The 26,304-nt window shown below is 37.7% G+C and overlaps 1 protein-coding gene across 1 annotated transcript in view; it reads right to left on the bottom strand.

Moving 5' to 3' along the window:
- The window catches only part of edar (ectodysplasin A receptor), a 55,867-nt gene that overhangs the window by 20,336 nt on the left and 9,227 nt on the right, over window positions 1-26,304 (bottom strand). Inside the window, exons 2-5 of the mRNA XM_041807651.1 lie at window positions 15,248-15,313; window positions 9,832-9,951; window positions 5,478-5,659; window positions 95-180 (exon numbers count right to left, since the gene is read on the bottom strand). Coding sequence (XP_041663585.1) covers window positions 95-180; window positions 5,478-5,659; window positions 9,832-9,951; window positions 15,248-15,298 — 439 coding nt within the window. The 5' untranslated portion in view covers window positions 15,299-15,313. The remainder of the gene's footprint in view (window positions 1-94; window positions 181-5,477; window positions 5,660-9,831; window positions 9,952-15,247; window positions 15,314-26,304) is intronic.

The raw sequence follows: 26,304 nt of genomic DNA, 5'->3' as shown, positions 1-26,304 counted from the left end.
CATAGCTTGGTACAGGATTAATAGAGGATGTTGTGACGGAAGGTTAAAAAGATGTGAGCGGAAGGAAGAGAGGAAATGAAGATGTTGGTCTTACATTCTTTGGTGTTGCGTGGTGCATTCTGACAGGAATGGCAAACCATCCCATAGAGGTTTCTGGGCCGGGTCTCCAGCATGTAATACCTGAGGGACATGAAAAAACATGAGTATACACCAGAAACTCATACATTGTTCAAATAAGCTACACTAGAACTGGTTAGGCTAATTAGTAATTTCATAATCCTCTGTATAAGAGTCCCAAAATTGAGAAAACCTTGTAAGGTGTGTAGATGTGGCTTCACTACCTTGTAGACATTCATGGTGTAAGTATAAGAAGGCTGCTAAGGTGAAAAGTTTGCCTCAGTGAAGAAATGTACATAATTGATGCCTAGAAGGCACAAAACATGGCTCGGTTCATATTATCGCCCTGAGTCATGACGCGTCTATTAGAGGTAAGAAGAGAGGGGTGGTCTGTCACTGGGTGGGAGAGGCATTAAATCATTTGGGCTTGAGAACATGAGCAGAGTGTACTCATGCTGTATGCAGTGTGCAGGTTATTAACAGTTGCCTTCATTTATTTAGTTCAGTACAAGAGACTGGTGCAGTGTCGTGCTCATGGACAGCAAGAGAAAGACCAGTATCCAGAGGACGTGTTTGACAAAATGCTCATTCTGAATTTCTGCCATTGGATGTTAGTCATTATGAAAACTGTAAGTGTTCAAAGGATTAAAAATATAATTATGATGAGCAAAAATCCTCTGACTCAGTTATGATGAAGAATAATTGTTCAACTTTTTATGTAAATGCTTCACAGAGTGTTAACTCTTATATTACGGTACATGGTATACATTACCACTGTTTTGAATAGCCCCTCTAAAATTGTAGCAAACCCTCACAAAAATTTAAAAAGTATGAAAATAGATAGACAGCACTCTGGCCAGACCTTAGCTTCCTTCCTTGCATAATGCCAGTTAAGACAAGAAACAAACACAAGACACTTCAGTTTTAGACAGAATTCCTTGCTACCATTACATAATGAAGACAAAAGAGCACTCCAAGCAACTCAGAGAAAAGGTTATTAAAAAGTTCAAGGCACTGAACATCCCCCAGAGTTTAGATCAATCCATCAACAAGAAATGGAAGGAATATGGCAGGTGTGTAAATCTACACGTCATGAATGGTTTACATCAGGCCATCGTCAAAAACTGAGTGACCATGCAAGAAGGAGACCACCAAGACACCTATGACTACTCTGAAGGGGTTACAAGCTTCAGCAACTGAGATGGGAGAGACTCTGAACACAACTGCTGACTGGGTTTTTCACCAGTCAAAGCTTTATGGGAAAGTGGCAAAGAGAAAGCCACTGTTGAAGAGAACTTATTGAAATCTTGTTTTTCTCAAAAAAGCCAAATTATATTGGCCATGATTGATTTATAAAATCAATAAAAAGGTCAAACACCCATGGGGGATGAATATTCTTTATATGCACTGTAGGATAGGACCCACCAGATCTAAAAAGACCACTGACACTGATGCTGGAATCAGCTGATGTCCATCTGTACAAAGGCAGGCTTGCTCTCTTTTTTTCTAGCCCCCTCCTCACATACTGAACTTCATCACACTTGTTCAGGCCTGTTGTTTTCTGCAATCGACAGATACAATCTTTGCTAACTGCAGCATACAACGCTCTAACTTCGAGTACAGCATATACAGTAAATATTAAAGGTAATTATTACTGTAAAAACTGTTCTGTTTTTGTCATAAGTCCTAAGAAAATATTGCAACTTTTTTGAGAAACAGAAGTTGACTGTGAGTAAATGACTATGTCGGTTATAAAAAAAAAAAAAGTGACAATTAAGAACAAATCAGGAATCATTTTTTCCGGCCATATCAGCATTCAATTGAGTGCAACAATGCTTTAAAACTAAGAACAAATATCAGAGATGAAAACTTATGAGAATGTCAGAGTCTCCTAGAAAACTACGTGAGCTGGGTTTGAATCAAACAAACAAAAACCTCCCTAAGAGAGATTAGTGAATGAGGCCCATTGTTTCTGGACACACACATTGCTATAACAATCACATTTCCTATGAAATCAACTTCTTTGTGAAAACAGATTGTGAGTCAATAGAAACAGAGGGTAACTGGACAGAATCCATACTGATGACAGGATATGAACTCAGCGTTGCTGTAACACTCTTCAGTCATAGATATTTGATGAAATATGACTCAAAAAACAATTTCCTTCAGTAACATTTATGTGTGAAATATTTGTCACACAGCAGGAGGATGAAAAATGCGAAATAACACTCTGTATGTTGTAACTGTAAGCCTGGTGTTGAAACAACAAGTCAATTTCTCCAGAGAGGCCAGAGGAGGGGGAGTGATGGATGATGGGAAAGACAAGCTGAGGAAGTGGAAAGGATGGTCTGGTAATGTTTAAACGTCCCTTATTGACTTATTCTTTAACTGACAAGGGACCCATCTGCAGCTGTCATGGGAAAAGGAAGTTTAGGATTTAGTACGTGCTGGAAAACAAAGGAGGGCAGAGTGTTTCACTGCAGACAACATGGTGGTCCGCAGTGATGAGCACGTGAGTATTCTTCATCTATAATGTACATAAACAATACTAGGAAACTTTTTATGTATGGACTCAGTTATTTGCTCCTGTGTGACTTTATTGTATATCATTCTTTTGTGATGAGAAGCTAAAGGAGACTTTACCTTTACTTCTTTGAAAGTAGTTATTGATTTTCTTACATAAACTTCCGTACTGTGTTATCAGGGAAAAAATGACAAGTTTGTGACTTCAAAGATCTTCAAGAGCATCAAAATATGAGCATATCCCTGAATCAGACCCACTGGTGTTGTTTTGTCTCTTATAACTTTTGCCATAATAAAGCTCTGCAGCCTTTAGGCCCAGAGTAATTTATACAAATACTAAGATAGCTTGATATTACTAGTCGACATCTGTCAATTCACAATGCCTTTTAGCATGGTGGAGAGGTGAGACAGCAAAGCATAGAAGGATCTCCACATACACACAAAGAGCTATACGCTCCCCTGCTGGCTCTGCTGATGCTGTTTTTTGATTCATCTCTGTTACTACAGTCATTTCACCCTAACCCCCTTGCGCCTCTGTCATAGTGAAGGCCAAACGCCACAGGGCAAAAATGTAAAGGCTGCCAATGACACTGTGAATGAGGCTAAAGTGATATGCAACAACAATAAATCTGCATTAACTTCCTGTTAACCCCACCTAGTCCATTTTGGAAGAAACCTTTTGGAATATTATGTTATTCTTATACTTCCACCCTTTAAAGGAGATAATGATATTCATGACTGTCTAGGGCTTTTAAATGATTGAAATTATTTCATCACAATTAATCTTAGAATTTCTGTAGTGACAATAATCTTAAGCAATTGCATTTTAAATGCAATGTTATGTTTGATTTTTGATTTTTTTTTTCTTTAACTAAGGGAAACTGGCTTCCTGTTTGGATACGCACTAGTTTTAGTTTTGAAAGAAAATGAGGAACCTCAGGTTGATCAATGATTTTGGCTGTGTCCAAAATCCCTCCCTATTATCATGAAGTGCACTATATAGTGAATACGCAGTTCTGTAATGGGATGTATAATGCACCCATTCTATCCCACAGCGCATTGTAAAAATTAGGGAAAAAAACATTATTTACCATCATGCACCAACACATGGACACAACAGATGGATGACAGGAGCACAAAAACACAGAGCATTTTTTTGAGGCATTTTTGTTTGTTTGTGTTTAACCAAAATATATCATCTGTAAGAAAGTGCTAAGGATTTAAAACTGAAGAAATGTCTTTCCCCTATGATGACTGCAGACCTTTATGTAAAAATATATTACTCTAGACAAAATTATGTCTGATTATTTTGCCCCTAAAGTCATAAAACTTTATTAGTACTTTTAATTTTTTTTTTTGTAAAAATACATTCGGTTCAGTGTCAGTTTTGGGTAGTTTGTTGTCCAAAACTATTTCTGTATTTTGCAAAAGAGTTCACTATGTAGTCCACCAGATACAGATCACTATATAGTGGACAGGGAGTAGGGAATGAGTGAACCGTTTTGGACACTGCCTATGGCACACACTTAACCACAGGAAAATAACTTGTTACGGATCAAAAAAAAGAAAAAAGGGAATGTTAAAAAGGTAAATATTTGAAATCACAAGGTGCAGATGACTTTTGACTTGTCCACTGAGCCATCTAAGGATGTTTTCAGACCGAAATGAGACATTAAGGAGCAGTTTTGGACTTATTTTCCACCACTGTGCAGTGTCTTAACCAGCATGCTGAAAAGGACAATAAAGCATGTGGTTAATCACAATTTAAAAAAAATCAATGCATTACTTTTGGAAGTAACTGGGATCAATGCATTAACTCTAAAAGCACTACAGCCTTGATTTTGCTGAGCATGAAATTTGTTTAAGTTTCCCTAAGTTCCCTAAGTTTCCAACAAGGCTGCTGCCAAAAGCTCTGGCTGTAGCTCGCCATGTTTGCTGTTTCTTCTTGATGTAATAAAATGAAAGAAACCAGATTAAACTGTATACATGCACTTCCTAATACAGATTATTAGGCTAAAAGCTGGTAAGATATCTGATGTTTCATAATCTGATAATTTAATCTGTGCATGTCATATTATGGTGTTTATTTGACTACTTCAGAAAATAGTACAGATGCACAATGTTATCGTATGATATCAGTATCAGAAGATATTAGCTTAAAAAGTGAATTATACCATATTTAAAACAGATATTTTGGTTATAATAATCTGCCTATATCAGCTTTAAATATTGGTCACATGAACAAAGAAGTCAGTGAAGTTTTAGGCTAGACCAACAGTCATCTTAAGTCTTTTTCTCTATTCATGACCATTACTAACACTTTAAAGTGTGTTTTAAAGACCAAAATTTGTTAATTTGTTCATCCTCAAGCTTTAAATTGTGTGTGTCAGGACTTAAATTTTAGGTCTGAACTACATTTAAATTTCAGTATTGCTTGGGTGCAGATGGCCGAATGATTTTTATTTATTATTGGATTTATTAGTATGCATGTGAATGTACTGCATAAGAAGAGTAAAAATATTAAAAGAAGGTTGACAATATTATATTTCTATGGTAAAAAAAATCACATCTTAACATTATGCACAATCTCAATTAGACTTGCAGAAAGTGTCAGGACAGAAATGACGATTACAGTATACAAGCTAAAAGTATAATCCTGTCTTAATATAATTAAATGCATCCAGAATGATGCTGCAAACTCAATGTTTGCAGCACAGTTACATTTCTTTAGTAAATCTAGAAGTTCTTTGTTGAGTGAAGTTGAACAGTGGCTGCATTTGTTTTTCAGATTGCATCTTCAGTGAGTGACTTATTGTGTTTGTAAGTGTGATGTTCACCCTGGTAAACAAGGCCCACACTCAGCGTCACTTTCTGGAGTTCCCGCTAGGCGTACGGTGGCTTTGTAGAGGGCGTCACAGTCTTTATGTCGTCTGCAGATCTCATACTTCCCTTTGGAATATTTCCCCTGCGGGCACGGCACACAGGCAAAGTCCTCATCCTTCACTCCATAGCCACAGGTCTGCAGAACACAAACACATGCACATACTTAGTTAATATTTCTCTCCTGCAGCGCATTTGTCATAATTCTATTTTCAATGAACTCATCCTTAGATCAACATGATGATTTACAACTGTGCTGTGGACAAACGCATTAAAAAAACCCACACACTCACAAACACACATCTGTTTTAATCTACATCCTAAGAAAATCTGGCATTATTGTTTGGAGATGACGACAGAAAATTTGTGATTGGCCACAAAGGTCCCTGTGTGTGTTTTTGTCCATGCCTGGTAGTGTTTAAGATGACCAACTCATCATTCTATCCTGATGTTATCGATCTCCTCCCCTCTACGCTTGTTAAGTTCTCACAGCGGGGTGGCCGAACAACAGGCCACACACACATTTGCTCAAACGTACTCTCTCTCCCTTTTTAGCTTCCTCGCTTTCATCTTCCATGTCTCTTTTACTTTCATCCATCTATTAAAAACAAGCCTCTGCCTCGTAGCTTTAGGCCACAGCAGCCCGACTCCCGGAAACGTCTAATATTTCCCCCCTTCTGTTTGACGTCCGAAAGTCTCCATTTGATTGTTTGATATAAAACTGCACTGAGCTATCAGTGGGATCTTGTCGCTTTAGGTTAAAGCTCTTGTTGGATCTTTTGTGCAGCAAGGCTCATGCTTCTGCATTCAAAGCAGTTCCAGACAGATTGAAAGCTTCTCTCTTTTCAAAGCAAATTTGTCACCTCTTTGAATCTTGTGTATCGTATATCCTGGAGTCAGGGAGGTGGAAAGAACCTACAATGGAGAGCAAATACTCTTCCCTGCATTTAAAGTTTGCATTAAAGAAAGAATGGATGAGCAGGAGGCCAGCAAGGGGGTGATGACACACCACTAAAAGAACCATGCAGTACATGTTATGCATCTTAAACCATCAGGCCGCAAGGTCCCTTGGGAGACCTTCCTCAATGTAGAGCAGCTTTCACACATCACGCAAGTTGACTTTAAAGTCAAATATCCAATTTAGTTCCACTTCCTCACCTCACCATCACTTTCGCCACTCAAAAATGTAATAAATCCAAAATATAAGTCCAAGATGTATGTGCATGCAAATGAGCGTAAAAATATAATCCAGCTACATCAGACCCAATCTGGAAACAAGATGTTCTATATAAGCATCCTGAGAAGTCTTTGTTATTTTTTGATGTGCTGTAAAGTTTTTGTGTGTTTGTGCTTGAACATGTTTCTTTCTGAAGTGTCTGATGTGAGAAGAACTCTATGGTTATCCCAATGATTAAAAGGCAGTCATGAAACATGCAAACACACATGCAGGGAGCGTTCACAGGAACAAAAAACATATGAATTACAGACTGTGGCATCCAACGGATCAAAAAGGCAGGCACAAGTGCAAAGAGGGCTCTCATCTCACTGGTTAAACGTCTTTTTCTATCATGTTTCTGAAGCTCTCAGATGGACAAGTGACTCTTTATAAAAGAACTCTGTGCAGATCAAACTGAGCTCCTTATGCTCTGTCTGTGTATTCACAAGATAAAACACAAGATATTTTTAGGTATGCTAACTAGATCTGACTAACAAACCTTGAAGTTGTGTCTGTCTGGACACACATGTCCCTTTAGTTAGACATTTAACTCTACAGATAACTTAAGGGGTGCAGGTAGCCAAGAGGTTATGTCCTTAAATTACATCCTATGTGCAGAGGCCGCTGCCCAGACAGCAGGTGGCCTGGGTTCAAGTTGAGCATGTAGCTCCTTTCCCCCAAGTCATACCCCATAAATACTATTAAAAAAATCTTTGTGGGCATGTTATCTTATTTAGCATAATGATCAGTTCTCTTTTTAATACCAGAATAATTTAATTTACAACCTAATAACTGCAATACTGAAGAAAATCTGCTGGATTATAAGCCTACTACTTATTTTGTAATTTAAATCAAAAGCTTTTTTTAAGATTCTGTGAGCTCTTTAGTTTGTGTTTATTTTGATTCCTTCTGCAGACACAGTTGTACCTCTTACACCATGTCATAACCACATGCAAGTGGAGAATGCATCATGTCATTGCATCATGCATTGTGTCATCTTATGTCACCTTGTGTTACATTGCATTGTGCAGCATCGCATTGCATCACATAGCATTTTGCAGCATTGTATTGCATTACATCGCATCATGCAGCATTGCATTGTGTAGCATTGCACTGCATGGCATCGCATTGCACAGCATTGAATCCCACAGCATCACATTGCACAGCATAAAATTGTGCAGCGACGCATCGTGCAGCATTGCATCACACAGCATTGCAAGCTAACTGTCAACATTGTAACCATCTAATATTGCATTCTCCACCTTTTATATTTCAGGTACCCTGATAAATAGTACGACATCTAGCGCTTTTATTTTGAATGTCGAAGAATAGTAGTATGGTGCTTCGAATTGATGAGCCTATGACACCTGTGAGCTGAATAGTTTTGCCTCCATGTCAACACAAGTCAGAGCATGACACTGCAAACATGAACATGGAAATTATTAATGCACAACTATCTCCACTTTAAAACAAGCTAATAAGCTCTGTTGTGTAAGAAATGTCTAGAAAAAAGAAAATATATTGTTAGACACTCCTGATGCCTTTTCATCTTCCTTTTTCCTTGTTCTTTAGCTATCTTAACATGAGCAACAAAGAGAGAAATAGGAAGTGAAGGGAAAGGGCAAAAGTACTGCACCCAATCATGCTGCTCCATGACGCATGGCTAGCAGGCATGGTAGTCTTCTCAATCATGCTCTTGTTAGCTTTGCACAGTTATATTAGGGCATTAGGAAAAACAGTCTGTTTCAGGACTAGTTAATAAACACTCACATGAGTTTTAACCTGGTCATGATGGTACAACAGTGCCCATTAAGCCTGTTTAACATGGGCAACTGTGGCTAAGTAGGTGGAATCAGTCATCTATCAATCAGAACATTGTAGGTTTGATCCCCAGCTCCTGCAGTCACATGACGTATTGTTCGCCAATTTGCTCCAGCTACTTCATCAGTAGCATGTAAATGGGTATGGATGTATTTGAATGGGATTAGCTAATACTGACAGTTAAATCTCCAGAGCAACCCTCCCATCAGTGTGTGAATAGGATACACAAGCTCAAGTCCATTTACCATATAGCTTGCTGATCACAAAGTGACGCAGCACCTAAGAACGGCCTCGGTGAGTCCAAATCTTCATCGGGGGGAAACTGGATTTGATTGAGGTTCTTGAAGACATTTTGCCTCTCCTCAAAAATGGTCCTTCTATTCTAAAGAGACTGGGACCAGATCCATTAAATAAAGCCTCTGTTGATCATTTATATATTATTTGATCTGGGTAGTCACCTGAGAGTCATTTAAAATGTCTTCATGAACCTCAATCAAGTCTAGTTGCCCCCTTGATGAAGATTTGAATATCTATGACCTGGATGAACAAGAAGTTACACAGACATCTAGCCTCAGTGAGCTGCTAGCTTTGCTGTGGCTTAAGACCTTTTTTAATAAAATGTGCGTCTCAATTCATTCACATACATGTATAAAATTCTATATAGTTATTTCATTTGGAAAATGTATTTAATAGGTATAGGTATCAAACCACATTATAACTAAATGTCTCTCAAGCTACCTAACTTTCACTTTTAAGATCTGTATCACTACTAAATCTAATAAACAGAGGACATCTTTATATTTAAACAGATAAAATTCATCTTCTCTGATAAAATTCAGAGCCAGGTCAATTTAAAGATTTAAAGGAAAAGCTGAATAAAAGCAGTGACTATGATTCTTACTGTTCACCCTTGAATGTGTCTGTCTCCTTAGATAGGGTGTGGCACCCTGGGGTGCCCACTCATGTGTTTTCCTGCACTCTGTTGTTTTTGGCTGTTGCTGTCTGACAGAGGCTAAATCACTGTGTGACTACTGAAAGTCAGTCACTGTGATGCATGCCTTCACATCGATGTCAATGAGAGTGATAAACCATAAAAAATTGTTCATTTGATTTAGGCACCCTTCACTGTGCAGCTATGTGTGTTATTCTGTGAGACTGTTTTGTGGGTGGCCTCAACAGACACAACACACAGGGCGTCCTGACCCAAATACATTGTATTGATTTGTATTAAACTATACAACCTTGTATTAAAAAAGCACTGGAAAGTGTCTCACCATATGTGGCTCCTGTCCCGGCTGGCATTGAGGGCAGGCCTGGCAGCTGTTACTGGTCTGGTTGAAGAACTCGTACTCTCCACAGCTGGAATACTCAGCACTAGCAAACATGCAGCACACCTGGAAGAAAACACACAGAAAGACAGACATGAAAAATGAGACATTTTACTCAGTTTTTGTATATGTGAACAAGTGTGTACATGTTTTCTGATATTTCACAATGATGTTAGGTTTAAGGGCACTTTTAATCCTTCTGTTGGTAACTTGTTGTAGATAAAACTATTACTTTATCATTTGTAAGCAGAGTCTCCCCCATCTCTGCTGCTGAAGCTTGTAACTCCTTCAGAGTAGTCATGGGTGTCATGGTGGGCTCTCTCCCTAGTCTCCTTCTTGCATGGTCACTCAGTTTGTGAGGACGGCCTGATCTAGGCAGATTTACACATGTGCCACATTCCTTCCATTTCTTGATGAAGGATTTAACTGAACTCTGCGGGATGTCCAGTGCCTTGGGAGTGTTTTTGTATACGTCCCCTGAAAAAATGTTTCAATAACCTTTTCTCTGAGTTTCTGTGAGTGTTCTTTTGTTTTCATGGTGTAATGGTAGCCAGGAATACTGATGAACCAGTGGCTGAACCTTCCAAACATGTGTCTTTATACTACAATCATTTTAAACACATTGACTGTACTGTACATTCAGTGATCCTCATTTCACTATTTGTGAGACTACTAGCACCAACTGGCTGGAGCTCTGTTGAATTAGGTCAGTCACTTTAAAGGGATGAATATTTATGCAATAATTTATTTTACCTTACATATGTTTGTTTAATTGATTAATTACACTGTAGAAAACTGTTTTCACTTTGACATTAAAGAGTTTTTTTGGTCATATTTATGTACGACAAAAAAGCCAAATTATATTGACCATGATAGATTTATAATATCAATAAACAGGTAAAACATCCCAGGGGGTAAATACTTTTCATAGGCACTGCAAACTCCTTTAGTATGAGTTTATCAAAATATAGATTTTGTCACTTTTTAAAAATATTTTATTGGAGACTGGTTGTTTATTTTCATTCTATATTGTTTTTTATCTTATAGTCTCTAAATATTAAAAAAAAGCACGCCTTAACTGTTGATGCTGCACTTTAGATAATATGTTCAAAAAAGTTTTCAAATTCCTGATTTGAAAAAATACATTTTATGTGTACATTTGTCCCAACGACGCAACTAGCAGGCTCAAAACCAAGAGCCATTCGCAACAATTTATTTTGTCAATAGTTACACCTCTACTATTGAGAGTCAGAAACGGTTGATCAGTTCTGCAAAAAAAAAAACCTGTATGATCTGAAGCAAAGTGCAACTTATCCAACACTTAACAGGTTGGTTGTTATAAGACAGCATTTTTTTTCCACATCAACTTGTCTCTGAGACAATAAAAAATTTCTTATGACAACATCTGCAGCAGTAACAGCAGCAGAAATAAATAAATGCATTGTATGACGGACTCTGGCAAAGTCAAAACAAATTAATTGATTTACAGAAGATCAACATCATCATTTTAATTCGCAGGAAACAGCAAAGAAAACAATCCCCCTCCCTTGACTTGTTCTGCATCCCTCAGAAAGTTGGACTCTTTGGATTGTCAGATGTGTTTGTGTGAAGGAGAGAGATGGCACAATACCAGTGTTAGACTGTGTGTCTGTGCATTGTGTGGGTATCCGTGTGTGTGGCATTCAGTCATCGTGGCTGACTGTAATAAGTAGCAGCTGGTATTTATAGTTTAACTAGCACACTTTGTTCTTTCCCAAACAAACTAACTGACTTTAAAAAATCATCTGCAGTCCAGAAACTAATGGAGGCAGAGAAAAGAAGTGCATGACTAACTCTCTCCGTATCCTCTTTTTTGTTTTAATAACATCTCCCTCTCTGTCTCCTCTTCATCAGAAGGAGCTCATGACAGCAGAGACAGGATGCTGGTTCACTACGTATACAAATGTACACTTCCTTTGTGTATATGTATCAAGGGTTTATATGGAGACCAATCATCACAGGCCAAGTAGTCTGTTAGTAATTTACCCCAGACTCAAAATGAACTGACTTTACCTCAAACACCTGATGGATTGTAATATGAGCTTAAGCTTTCATGACAAGGTGGAATGTCCCACCAGTTTACAAAATATATTTTCTATTATAATTATAAATGTATGAACAAAATTGTACAATCTCTCAGTTATCTTAAGTGAACCTCTGTGTCATTGTGTAGTCACTGTATTTATTTCAAACTGTAAATTTAATGTGTGCACAGCAGAGATTACCTTTAGGGTTGCCAGTGGGTTCATCTTTTTTTCTACTTTCTTTTCTTTTATTGTGCTGTCATCAATGCTGTTGTTTAATAATTACTTTATTCGCATCTTTTTTCATTTTGTTTTGGATTTCTAGTAAAGTAACTTGTTTGAATTCTTAGTGTTTGCATTTGTGGGCCCATGGGAGAGTAGCTGCTACTTTGGTCATAGCTAATGTGGATCTAAATCTATACACAAATAAAGTATAGTAAATCTAACAGTGGCTTTGAAACAGACTGAACATCAGCTGAAGGATACTCAACACAATAATCACCAATTTCATGTCATTGCTATTAACTTGAAAAATAAATGTATTTATTCATGATGTATGTCTCTGTGCTGGAGGTGCATGGTGATGCAGGGGTTAGTACTCTAGGGGTCATGGTTTGAATCACTGTCTGACGTTGCTTTTCTGTGCAAGTTTGCATGTTTCCTGTCTCTCCATGTACTCCAGGTTCCTCCCATTGGCCTAAAACCTGCTCACTATGCTAACTGGGAAACTGTGGTAGTCTCTCAACTGCAAGGTCAAGAGTTTGTTCCCAGCTTCTGCGGTCACACAGGGTTTAAAAAAATCTGGCAGCAAATATATCCTTTTTATGACCTTTTTCATACATTGTAAAACCAGATTACATCTTTAATCTCTACTACAGTAGTGACTCATCTATGTATTTTTGGAGCTTGCTGTAAGATAAAAATAGGACAACATTCTGTTCTCTGAAATTGTTCCCTTCTGTAATGGAAATGGTAATGTTAATGGTTAGGATACCAAAAATTAAAAGTCAAAAACCTGATATGCAAAACCTGATTCTAACACAGCCAGCGTAGCTCACTCTGTTAGCTGTGTAAGACAGCTATGTAGTTAACAGAGCTACATAGCAAACGTAGGGAAAGCAAAGCTCACGAAGTAGACACTTAAGCTACATATCTACGTTATTTGTGTAGCTAAGTTAGCTTCAGCAATGTCTGCGAAAGCTCACATTGCTAAAGCTAACTTAGCTATAGTTAATGCAACACAGCTTATGTAGCTTCATAGCTTAAGTAGCTAATGCTAAGCTCACAAAGCAGCTACATAAGATGTATCTATATTATAAGCATAGCTAAGTTAGCTTTCGCTACGTTTGCAAAAGCTCTCATTGCTACAGCTAACTTAGATACACTGGCTTATGTATTAACTTTAATTACGTCGCTAGTGAAGCTATGTTAGCTTTAGGTTAGGATAATGGAGCTAAAGTGAGCTACCATTCTTGTAACTGCTTCTAAAATGGGTCTATACATAAATTAACATTGACATTTTTTCTCTGTTTTATTTATCAAATGTTTCTTGGACTTTAATGTTTGCTGTTTGGTTATTTCATACATTGTAACAGCCAGTCTGTCTGTGTTTATGAATAAAGTTGAATTTTTGAAAAAATCGAAAACTGGAAATACGTTGGGCAAATTAAGGCACTTCCTTTCTGAGATATTCGGTGTCTCAGATGAACAATCTGTGAGAGTGGCTGTCAGAAATGTATGGCCTGCAGCCAGACCCCTCTCCTTAACTTTGGCTGAATTTATCAACTTCAAATACTTTTAAGACCCTGCAGACACCCTTTCACATGTGGCTGTGTCCTTGGGCAAGACACGTAATCTTTGTTTGCTTCCACTGTTGTATCAGTGATATATGGATGCATATGAACAAGATTTTTTAATACTGATGGACTCTTTACATATCAGCCTTCACCATCAGTGTGTAAAGGTGGGGTGAGAAGGTGTGTATGGTTAAGTGTGACCTCCAGCTCTTCAAGTAGTCTTTAAGGAGTTTTTCAGGACTAGAAAAGTTAGTTTACCATTTACCACTGGCAACTCTTAATCTTCTGTAGGTGTGAGTGTGAACATGGCAGGTGCCAGCCGTGTGACTGACTGGCAGGTAGCCAGTCATTTATCTTACCTACCATCCAGTGACAGCTGGAATTGGCTTCAGCCACCCCACGACCTTGAACAGGATAAGTGGTGAAGATAAAGAATAGATGGATGGACAGATGCTTTGTGCTGCTGTCTAGTTTTTCTGTAGTGTTTTATAATTGTTTTAGTTTTTTTTTTTTTTTTAAATGTGACTGGGCTGAAACTTAGCTTTAAGCTTCATCTAACATAATGCAATAATTGGCAACATTTATGCTTCATAATGTAAATGGTCGTTTAAAAAAAACACTTTAATTAAAATTGGATAGATCACCTGCCAAAAAACTGATTCCTGCATTTCCTATCATGCAACTCTATAGCATTTCTCTCTTTTTATAGCCTTGCATTCCTATTTCTAATGCAGGATTGTGTAAAATCTCCTGTGGAGCTTTATAACTGCTTTTATAGACTGTGATAAGTAAAGCAAACTTCATGTTAAAATTGGCTGAGTTCCACTTTAACACCTCCAGGCGCTTGAAGTTTAGAGCGTACAAGTCAGGCATCCTGTGAGAATTAAATACATTTTGGCAGGGTGAGACCCACAGGAATGAAACAAGGATATGACATGTCCTGAGCTCCTTTTTTTAATGTAAATTTAGCTGGCACTTATAAGTAAATATACCTTCTCTTATAGCTCTATGTATTATGAAAGACCTGAATCAAACTCCTCTGTCACTTATCACACTTGAACCACATCAGTGGTTTTAAATAAGCACAGATGCATTTCTAAGGCCACCATGGCTGATGTAGTACACTGACACCCCTGACTACAGGCTTTCTAAAGTGCTCCTGTGTACACACACTGGATGATCACAGAGGAGGGAGAGAGGCTGAGGTAGAAGCTGTTGGGAACGCTGCCAGTAAGTAACAAAACAATGACAGAGCAGCACTGATCGGATTATAAAGGTATCTGCTCCCTGAAAAATGATATGAGGTTGACTAATTGGGAAAGTGCTGCAAAGTTAAGCATGCTGCTGCGCTCAGGCCAAACAGAATCGAGTGTGGACCATTATCTGAAGATACTACAACTACAGCGATAATTTTAGGGTTGAGCTACAACTTTATTACATCTTTTAAAGGGGCGCTTAAAGAAAGGGAGGAAGAGAAACAAATCAAAAAGATTAATGACTTACTAATAATGATGATAGAAAGACGGACTTCTTCTGACCTCTCCTCTCTGACATGTTTGCGTCTTCTTCCTGTGGTTCAGAGAGGAAAAATGAGGTTAATGCAGTTCAAACACCTTCTGCAACAAAGTTTCTGCACAGCCAAATCATCATGTAAGTAGAATCATGTAATTGCTCCTGCAAACAGTAGTGCTGTCAGTGGCATGGAGTTAGTGTGTGTGGCCCGGATGAGTTCATTGTCCCGCTGCCATCACGTCATCGCCCATAAACATGTAATAGCAGCAGAACAGCCCGTGGCATTCTTCAGGCTCATAACTGCAGAAACACATCACTGTTGGCTCACCTCTGCTCCCATAAAGGATGGTGATATCACTTAATAACACTAAATTATATGGCCATTTATTTTTTAAGTAGTGGCTTAATTTTTGGGAAACCTCGCATTACCAATGAGTGATTTGATTGCAACTTTGTGCTGCAAAAAATTAGATCAGATAAACTCCAAAAAGGGTAAAAATAAAAAAACATTTTCTTACTTGCAGAGCTGCAACAAAAGCTGTGATGCCAACGTGCAAACTGGGTACAGTAAGTGGTGTTGTGGTGTGTGTAAAACACAGCTTAATCTTTATTTATACTCTTTAGAAGTGGGGATACTCTATTGAGACAAAAAAAAGTGGATACCCGTGTATACCCTGCACTACACCACTGGTTACAGACATTAGAAAATAGTGTTTATTTTAACAACCAAGCTGATTTCTTTTTTGACAAGTGCAAATCCCTAAAAAGAAACACGAAATACTTGTGATACTCTGGCTGTTGTAATGCCGTTGACGACTTAATGAAGTCTGCATGTAATCCTCTGTAAGGCAAAAATCAACAGAGATGTGTGTCGGCGGAGTTTGTGTTGTAATTAGTTATTGCTTTTTTATTTCTATGGACATGTGCACGATCACCAATGTAATTAAAAGGATATGTGTTGGCTCTGGTCTCAGAAAAACTTGTGGAAAGGAAAACAAAAATTTCATTTTTAATGTCTTAACTAACGCAGAGCGAAAGGGAAGATAAATCACGCAATGTTTACTAGATATTCTGAAAGCAGACACCCATTATGGTGTTGATCTTATTGTTTTTCTGTGTTTTCCTCTATCTTGTAGGAAGAGAAATGTGTGTGGTCTCTGAGAGTGAACAGCGGTGTAGATAAGAGTCAACAGAAGCTCCTTCTGTTGACTTCAAGAAACACTGTAGAAGCTTCACTGTGTTATAAAGGCTCTCTAATAGCCTGAACTAACATTGTCAATTAGACCCATGAAATCAAATGCACAATCCTGATTAATTTAACAGATGTAGTAACTCATTTCTTGGACATAACTCAAGCGTCCCTGTTCAGACAGAGTCATTAGTGTAATTATGAGGCATGTCTGCAGGGATGAGAGACTACCGGCCACATTAAACACAGGAAAATAAAAAGATTTATTGTAAAGTATCCATTACAATCTCAGATTTCAGATCCCTCTTTTCTCATCAACAAGTTCAAATTTATTTCCACAGCTAAATCAGATTTAAGGTCATATTTATGTATCTACAGTGGATAAGAAAAAATGACAAGTCGCAACATTATCAGTGGTGGAGTCAAAGCATGCACACACACACAGAAGACATACTGTACATAAACACACCTTAATTACTGTTATGCAGAACACTTCTCAGGGAGCCTGTTTGAGCTTTTAGAAATGGAGGTTAAGAAAGAAGGAAAGAAAGGTGGAAGCCAGGCCGCCCATAAGGGGGGATAAAGGGGAGAAAAGTCTGAGGCCAAGCCAAACTAGGGGGCCCATGGAGGTCAGAAAAATCCTGGTCCACTGTAAAGTTAAGCTGTGATAACCATATTTTATTTCCAACCTGAATAGTAAGCACTCTTATCAACAAAAGAGTTACTTTATCTATTTATGCTGCAGCACAATATAGCTGATTTAAAAATGTAAACTCCCTTTCTAAAAACAGAATCACCTCCTTATTGGTACTGTTAACAATGTGGATGGGCACACTGAAGTAAACAGTAATGAAAGTAACGTCACACTTCAGAGCCTGGTAATAATGTTCAAAAATGTCAGGACGCCAGGAAATAAAGCAGAAGAGACTGAGACAACTTTAATAGAAGAGAATTAAGTGATTGTGAAAAGAGACAAGAAATGGTGAAAAGTGGCAAAAAAAAAAATGGTTAAGGAGGCAAAAATAGGCAAACAATGGCAAAACATGGAGGAAATGGGTAAAAATTGGCAAAATAAAGAGTAAAAAGCATTTTTTTGGGAAAATGTGGAAGGAAGAAAGGGGTCAAAATGAGCAACAAAACAGCAAAAATGGTTTAAAAGTTTCACAAAAGTTCAAACAAAGTGGCACAAATGGGTTTAAAGTTGCAAGTAGAAGGGGCAAAAATGGATGAAAAGCCTTGTGATTGCATCTAAAACGCAATACTTTGAAAAAGTTTTTCATCAAAGTTATTCATCAACAAACACAATCATTGAATCATTCTTTTTTATAACCAACACAATATAAGATAGATTAAACTAGGGCTGAACAATTTGGGTGAAAAAATGAAATTGTGATTATTTCAACCTGTATTGCAATTTCAATATGAATTTTTGTATTGAAGAGAGTGATCATTTTAAGGTCATTCTCATTTTGATTAAGAAAACAAAAAAAGTGAAGGAAGATGAATCTTTGTAAACTACAAAAGATCCATCTTTTGTAAAAAAAAAAAAAAAATACAAATACAAATACAAATAAAAATAAAAAAATCTACATTGTAGGGAGATAATGGCACACCATTTTTTTTCTATTTTCAAACTTTAATTCACAGATGAGACTGAGTTTAATTTATGCAAAAATGATGACTTAATTTTGATTTGCAGACATTTATTGTGCAAATTATCACTTCCTAATTTTAATTATAAATCATATAATTAGTTGTTTTTCTTAAAACTGAGGTAAATTATATTTTATTAATAGAAAGTAATCTTTTGTTTGAAATGAAAAGGTTTTTTAAAACAGATAAGATCAAGGATTTTTAAAGATGATTCAATGGACTCCTTGCAGGCAAACCCAAAGAAGAAGCTGGAGCACAGAAACTGCATTTGGGAATTTAGTAAGGCCAAAATCCCTCCTACAGGTCTTTTTCTGAGAGCACTAACTTCCACTTGTGGAGGGGCTGAAGTGCGAGACCCTAATTTTATCAAAGAGGGTGAATTCAGCTAAAATGGGCCATCAGGTAAAATGGGACGGATAAGGTTGGAGCACCACAGGTCTTTAAAACTGAACTGCCAATCACAATGAATAAGCTAGAATTGTTTTAACCCTTTTTGACTATAACCAATTCTTATTGACCTGAGGTTGCTGGTGGGCAGGTCAAAGCATTATGTGAAGACTAGAGGAGAAAATGTGCAGAAAGTGACTATGGCTAAGCAAAACTGGCATAACTAATAAGAGGGATAGAAAATTTTTGTAAGTTAACTGACGAAGTAAAATACTTAAAATCAATCATTTGACATGCCTTTTTAAATAAGAAAATGTTAAAATATGAATATAACCTTTCATATGAAATCACTGTTGGCTAGTTTTACCTAAATACTGTGGTTTAGCTCAAAACTGGATATCTTGATACTAAAGTAACATTTTTAAACTTAAAAACTCAGCAGGCCTGTGTCCATTTATGGAACTATTACCAGATCTTGTGCATGACATATTCAACGGTCAAATAGACTGTTTAACCAAAAACTGTGAGAGAGCTTGAGAGCTTTTGAAAGACTCTGAATTCTATCAGTGATTGACATCTAATAGAAGTTTTATTTCCTTTTTTTATTGGATAATTGGCCCTGACATGTTTGGCATTGTTTGGTACAAGAGAAATTTCCTTGGAGGAAGATAAATTATATCTTATCTGATCTATAAGTCTGCCTCCCTGAATATCGATATGGTTTTGGTGTATTAAGCTTTGCAGTTGTCATTGTTTTAAACACTGGACCATGTTGATTGTATCATTTGCATCATTAATCTCTTACACTATATATCTTGTCTTTTCTCTACAAGCATTACTCTACACTGAGCAGCAGAAGTCTAAAAGCACAGGGCATTCGTCAGTATTTGAACTCTGTGTGATAACAGAGAGCATTTGTTTCTTATAACTGTGAAGGAATCACACCCATTACCCACACCTTAACCAGCTGACTGAAACTCAACCCCACCTTAACCGTAGGGGCCACAGACCAGACAACAGATGCATTCACACCTCGACGGGGGCATAAAGGAGTGAAATTGTTCTGATTGATGTGTCCTGAGGTCAGATCTGCACAATTCTGCACATTAACAGCCAAACTTTAAACCCACCTGAAGCTATCAGAGGCAAAAAAGTCTGTTTTGGATGTGTGTGGGAGAGAGAGAGTGAGAAAGCGAGGGAGGAAGAAGCTGCCCTGATCTGCTATCTGGGGTCAAAATCTTGTCTGGCTCCAAACCTCTGATTTCACTCTTCCATGTCGCACACTTGAGAACAAAACCTTCAGATCTTCAATGACGGCTAATCCCTCAACCCCGGGGGTTTGATCTTTCTTAATTACAGCTTACACTCACATACACACATGCACACACATGCTAACACACATTAACACATAGATAAATGGCAGAGAGTTGGCTTCTGAGGGCTAAATAATCTTAATTGCCCAAGTCCTTGTGGTAAGACCATAACCGGTGTGAGTCTGTGTGCATGTGCCTGAGTGTGTACATGTGCATGGTTGTGTTGCTGTTGAAGAGATAAAAGGGTAGATAGCACATTTTTTTGCAATCAGGAAATGAAGAACTGCCAAATGGCTTAGGACCCCCTCAAGGCTACTCATTATGGGGTTAAAGTGATGCACACTGCTGTGTTTGAAGACTTCTGACACTCTGTACCTCTCTCTACCCTCTCTAACCCTCACTCTCTCTGTCAGGGCAAGTCTGAGATGAAAGTCAGCCTGAGCTTTTTTGCCCCCCTGGGGGGTTTTAATCTTCTAACGAGTACATAATCTCTGATAAATAAGCCCTCTTTCTTTAGCCATGTCATTACCAGGTACAGTGTGCGCACTTCTGCATACTGGGATTGAACTGGGTAGCTCCCAGTATGAATGTGTGAGTTTACAGCTTAGAAAGCGCAGTTAAACAGACTTTCCTACAAACATGGAAGTTTTTAAAGCCTTACTTTGTAATGTTTACCTAACTTGCTCTCTCACTTCCACCTCTCATTAGCTCCCTCTTAGCCTCTGTTTTCAATTAGCATGCATTTGATTGCTCTTTCTGTCAGAGGAGGAAATCTAATATAAAATTCCAACACAACAATAGGAAGGCCTTAAAGGCTGCTTCATTATAAAAATGCACAAAAACAAACCCCTTAGCCCTAAAAAAAAATCATATAAGGAAAACAGAAAGAATGAGGCACCTTTCATCCCAGCCCTGCTGGCTTACAGTGACAAGTATAATTCCTTAATATCATATAAAATCCAGCAAAGACCTTCAAAGCAGAATCCAGTGTGTTGATATGGATTTCAGCTAAAATGACAGCCAAATGTGAGTCTTAGTTAAAAGTCATTATAGGGATATTTAGACCCTGTAGCTGAAAGGAGGGGTCGACATATGGAAATTCCCAAAGCACACAGGGACAGTCTTCCTCATTTTTTTGGCAGTGGGAGCAGGCATCCTCCCATTACTGCCAGCCGGTGTCTTTTTATCATCTTCATGTTTGTATTCTTTGTGCTAATGCTTTAGACCTTACTGTGTAAGCAGACTGTGTTAATTTCTTTAAACAGAGCTTCAACATTGTTATGACTATGACCGTCAAAAGTCAACTAATCAAGCCAAGAGTCTTTTAGAACAACATTGTGTTTTTTAAGGGAAATGGCCTATTCATCACTGGTCTTCCCTTGAGAATAACAGACACTCCTCTGGCACCACGCTTTATTGAAAAATATGCTTTGGTCCTAAAGAAGCAGTGTGATTTTACTGCATGATTACTCACTGGTAGGTCAGGTTTTTCCCCTTTTTTCTATCAAGAAAGGAATCCCCATTTTTTATGTGCTAGAGTGTTTACCACAATTCATTACTTCGCCTCAGGAGGGTTGTAGAGATATTTTGTAGTTTCACAGTATTTAAGGGGTCACAATACTGCTCCATGTAGTGCTAACCAGACACAACACCGACATATCCATTGATATATCAAATTTTCAGGTCCATCTTGACAACAACTCATAGACAGTGTTTGGCAGTCTTTTAAAAATGGATGAACATCTGTCACATTCATTAAAAGCCAATCAAAACAACAAAATGCTACCAGTCGTGTACGTCATCGCTAAAACATCTGAAGTTGGAATTCCAACTCAGAGGAACTTCCATACCTGGACTCACCAACTCACAGTAAGATTTCTGCTTAAAACAAAGTAATATGTAAAAAATCCTTACAATGCAAGCCTGCATATGACTATTCTTGAATTTGTATGGCTGTGTTCACCAAAACTGTGCTAAACTACTACTGATTTTGTTCAGCGGGAGAGAGGAGGGGCAGGGTGGCGGGGAACAGGCAGGGACAAGAGAAGAAGATGAGCCAGAATTTTATAGTGGTATTTCATCTACATCAATATAAAGGATAATGTCTAATACTATATCTGATTTGAAAAAATGTAGAAAACCCAATATATCGCCCAGCCTTAGTCTCTGGCTCCTTTATTTTGGAGGCTGCAAGCTGAAAAGTTTGGCTTTGGATACTACATAATCAAGGGGGGCCAAAATCCAGTATCGTGCATCACTACTAGCTACACACTTATCTTTTTAGTGGCCACCATTGTTTACAGGCTTGCAGTTCATCTAATACCACACCAGTATCGTCTTCCTTGTTCTCCTCAAATGATGCTGATTGGTCTGGCGGTTCAGCTTGTTTTAGCCTGAAACTTTGCAAGATGGATACACCTGATGACAGGCATGGTATCAGGTCAATCCATTGTAATGCAATGCACCTGAGTAACATAGCAAAGATACATCAAACAATTTGCAGTCAACAGTCACATATCAAACATCTACTATACATATCAGTTCTGCATATCTCTCTAAAGAGGCTACACTCAAGAATGAGCCAACGTACCCTCATGTTGTAGGGTTTGCTCTAGACATAGAAAACTGGCCTTTTTAGACTCTCTTTGTGTTAATATTCACCAAGTGGTATGGCTTCAACATGTCTGTATTTGAGAAAATAATAATCCTCAGCATTCTGAATAAGAGCCACATACTTGGGCTAAATTAAACCACTTTAATGCACTTAATGGACCAACCCGATGCCAGGTTTTACCAGACAGTTTCCTTACCCATTGATTTAAATTCATTAACAGAAATTATTTTAATGATCTATGCTTCCCCTCTCTTTATGTTCTTCTGTACCATTACCAGTGATTGTAGGGAAAAAGGCTTTTTACCATCTGTGTTTAACCTTGGTAGGGATTTTCATTGTGTCGGTCTATAATCACTTCCTGACTGATTAAGTAAAAGACCAATCAGTGGCAGTGGAATTTGGCCAAGAAGCAAAACAGCGAAGAAGGATAAGGAAAGTGGTTAGAAGATGGTTTGTGGGCTCTCCCATAGCACTTAATTTCTGATGAGGATTAAATCAGTGGCATGTGGAGGCAGAGGTCTCAGATATTTTTGGTATTTATGAATGGGAAATCTGCTTTCCATTGAATCTTGTTTTGTTCATGCTTTCTTTTTGTTCCCTTTCTGCCTATATTTTCTATCATCTATTAAACATTATCTGATCCACAAACAAGATAGATTATCACTACTTAAGCTGCTGGTAGTTGATTTTCCCCAATGCAATTCTAAAAGATTGATGCATCACTCCAAAATGAATATATAATTTTGAACCGTCAGGGGGTATCCGCTGACCCTCCATAAACCCACTCTCCTGCACACGCACACATAATCCCTGTGCTTCCAGGCCATAAACAAGCCACACAGTTAATCAATGCTGTGCTTTCCCTAAAAAAAGCCTGTTATTTTTATCCTTTATAGACCGAAGCTCAACCTGCCAAAGCTGAGCAAGATCCTAAACACATGTTACCCACCCTGACCGCCTGCCTGTGTGTGTGTGTGCTCCCTAAAACACCCTAAATCCTGCTGTTTTCCAGACAACCAAGCAGCAAGTATATCAAACTCACCATCTTTGAGCCCCCGACAGAGGACGAGATGGTTAGCATTAGCTTTCCTTTACATGATACAGATGTCCGTTTAAAGAAAGGTCTCCAGCTATCACACGGTATCGATCAATCCTGGGATTGTGAGGATTGAATGTTTTTGATCATGTCATGCTCCATTAGGACAGCAGGTCAGTACAGCTTCACTAAAACAACAAATTTAGCGTTGGTAAGTAAGCTAGGCAGCCACAATATCCAGACACAAAAGTCATAATGAGTTGTTTAACTATTAAGAAGGGTCACAAGAAAAATTCTGTGATTTTCTAAACATTTAATAATCTTAATGATAAACTTCAACCACAGGTTTTTCCCCTCTATCAAGTTTCTGCTGTCTGTCATTAAAACTTGCACCAGCTCCAAAAAAAAAAAAAAGAAATGAAGGGACATAATTTGACGGTACAACAACCTTTTTTTCCAATTCCAATTTATTCATAAACAAAGTCTGGCACCATAATGCAAACATAACAGACTAAGTAACACTTCCTTAACAAAACAGAAATAGGTCAAATGTCTAATCCGTGATCCAATTACCTGTTATAGAAGCTGTCACACAAATGATGGTTATCTTTAGGTTTGTAAGTTTTACTCAAAGCTACCATAGCTTTGCTAGCTACATAGTTACTGTTACTATGCAAGCCAATGTGTTAGCCTTTGCTTAAGCTAACAAAACTAAAGCCAACCACTGTTCACATTACTTTTAAAACAGGTCTAGCTTTAGCAAATCTAGCTTAATCTAATCTAATCTAATCTAATCTAATCTAATCTAAGCTAACGTAGCTTCATTACTTTAAGCCCTTGTTATTTTACCTAGGTTAGAGTGTTTTCATGGAGGACAAGCTTTATTTCTATAAGCATACCGTTTACTCAGCTTTACTAAATGTTTTGTAGTTTTTGCAGGTCTGTTTTTTTTTTGTTTGTTTTGTTTTTGTTTTTTTTTTTGGTATCCTTACCCTTACTTTAACCGTTAACTCTACCCAGGAGTTTAATCTGATTTTGACAGTTTTAGCATGTATTTCCAGATGTATTTCACATTTGAAAACAGCTAAATAGCCAGATCAGAGTACACAACCTTACTACGGCACCATATCAGACAATGCAACAAAAGTCTCGTCCGTTTTTGGCCTACAGACTGACATTATGCTATGCTAACCACCCATCTTTGCTGGTATTGTGATATTATCTGCTGCCTTCACAATATGGCTACGACAAACACTCTGCTGGTGGTTTTTTTCCTCTAAAAAGAAGAAAACTACAAAGAACAAGCAATTGTGGGCTCATCCTCAGGAAGAAGGAAAAAATGGACTGGCTATCCTTCAAATAGAACATGAGGTATGATTGTAAAAACATGGTAGAGGAAAATTAGCCAAGTTAGCCTAGCTAAATACTGTTTTTTGTGTTAGCTGGCCTCGCTGTATGTAAAGAGAAGGTCTCCCAGAGGGGAAAAAAACAATCTGACACTGGTTAATGAAGAAATAAAGACAATATGCAGGTCTTTTGGTAGGCGTCAGGAAACAGTTGTTGAACACAGGCGGGGTGTCAAAGTAGGCGGATGATGCAACGACTTCTATGACATGCCAGTCTTATCATATCTGGGTCATGGGTAAGGATGTTCCCAGCTGTCTATTTCCTTATCCAGCTAAACGCCCATTTAAATTGTGCTTAACTGACTACTCCACAGAGGAGACAATGCCTAGAGAACAGACAAATTCATCACAGGGTCATAGTGTCGGCCATTATGATGTGAGTCCAATTTGCTGTGTGGAGAGCAGCTAACATTAGCAGCTAGCTCCCCCGGCCTTCATTCCTCTTTGTAGGTCAATATCAAGCTTAATGTGGTTACTCATCACTTTGGTTGAGTCCTTACATGTGAGTATAACCCTCAACAGCCTTCACACAACTTTATTTCCATTTTCTAGTTTAAAAAAGACGGTCATGACAAGCTGTTCCTATGACATGCTAACAGCAAGCCTCTCATGTTTACGTCAAGGTATAGCTCTGGCAGGAAGGGAGCTGCTATTAACAGGAGCTATACCTTGATGTTTGTTATCTGACAGCAGGCAGAGCAGAGACACACGCTCACCAACGCACACACATTAACATTCACGATCATCTGTGCATCATGTCAAACATTGTGAAAGCTCATATGAGAAAAAAAGACCACAAAACGATAAAATAATGTATTTCTGTAAATTAAAGCAAATGTGTTTTTGACAGGAATATTTCTTTTAAGTGTTTTAATATGGATGTCCTTAAAGAGGATGAGAAATAATTTGATTTTACTGATGCAGCTCTTTATGTTTCAGTTTGTTGTAAACAGTGCTTAAAGTACTTTCAAATAATCAAAATGCTTTTATTATATTTAATTAAATATGATATTAAATATAGTTATTGTAATTGTAGCAATGAGTGCAAAGTGTAGTAAATTAAAGATGTGTTAGTCTATTAAAATGAAAGGTCTGATTTGAAGAGCATAGTTTAATCATTTTTTAACAGACCTGAATGCTGCGCAATTAGGACTTTCAGTTGTATAAAGGACATATTATCCACCTAAGTATTTTTTCTCAAAATCAAAAAAAAAAAAAAAAAAGTGTAAAATCTTGTCTCGTGAGGTGTCTCGTCACACCCCTATTATATTTACATCAGTGTTCTGTTTTTTTTGTTTTTTTTACATCTCTAAGAATTATGCAATATAAAAAACATTTCATTGCTTCCAACAGTACCAGAATATTCAACTGTTTGGTAAAAAAATTAAAAACTAAGTAAAAAATATATAAATGTTTTTACTTTAAATAGCATTCATTTATTAATTAATTA

The sequence above is a fragment of the Cheilinus undulatus genome, linkage group 15 (assembly GCF_018320785.1).
Source record: "Cheilinus undulatus linkage group 15, ASM1832078v1, whole genome shotgun sequence".
In the NCBI taxonomy this organism is placed as follows: Eukaryota; Metazoa; Chordata; class Actinopteri; order Labriformes; family Labridae; genus Cheilinus; species Cheilinus undulatus.
Note: the sequence above shows the minus strand (reverse complement) of the source record. Positions and strands in the feature narration are given on the sequence as shown.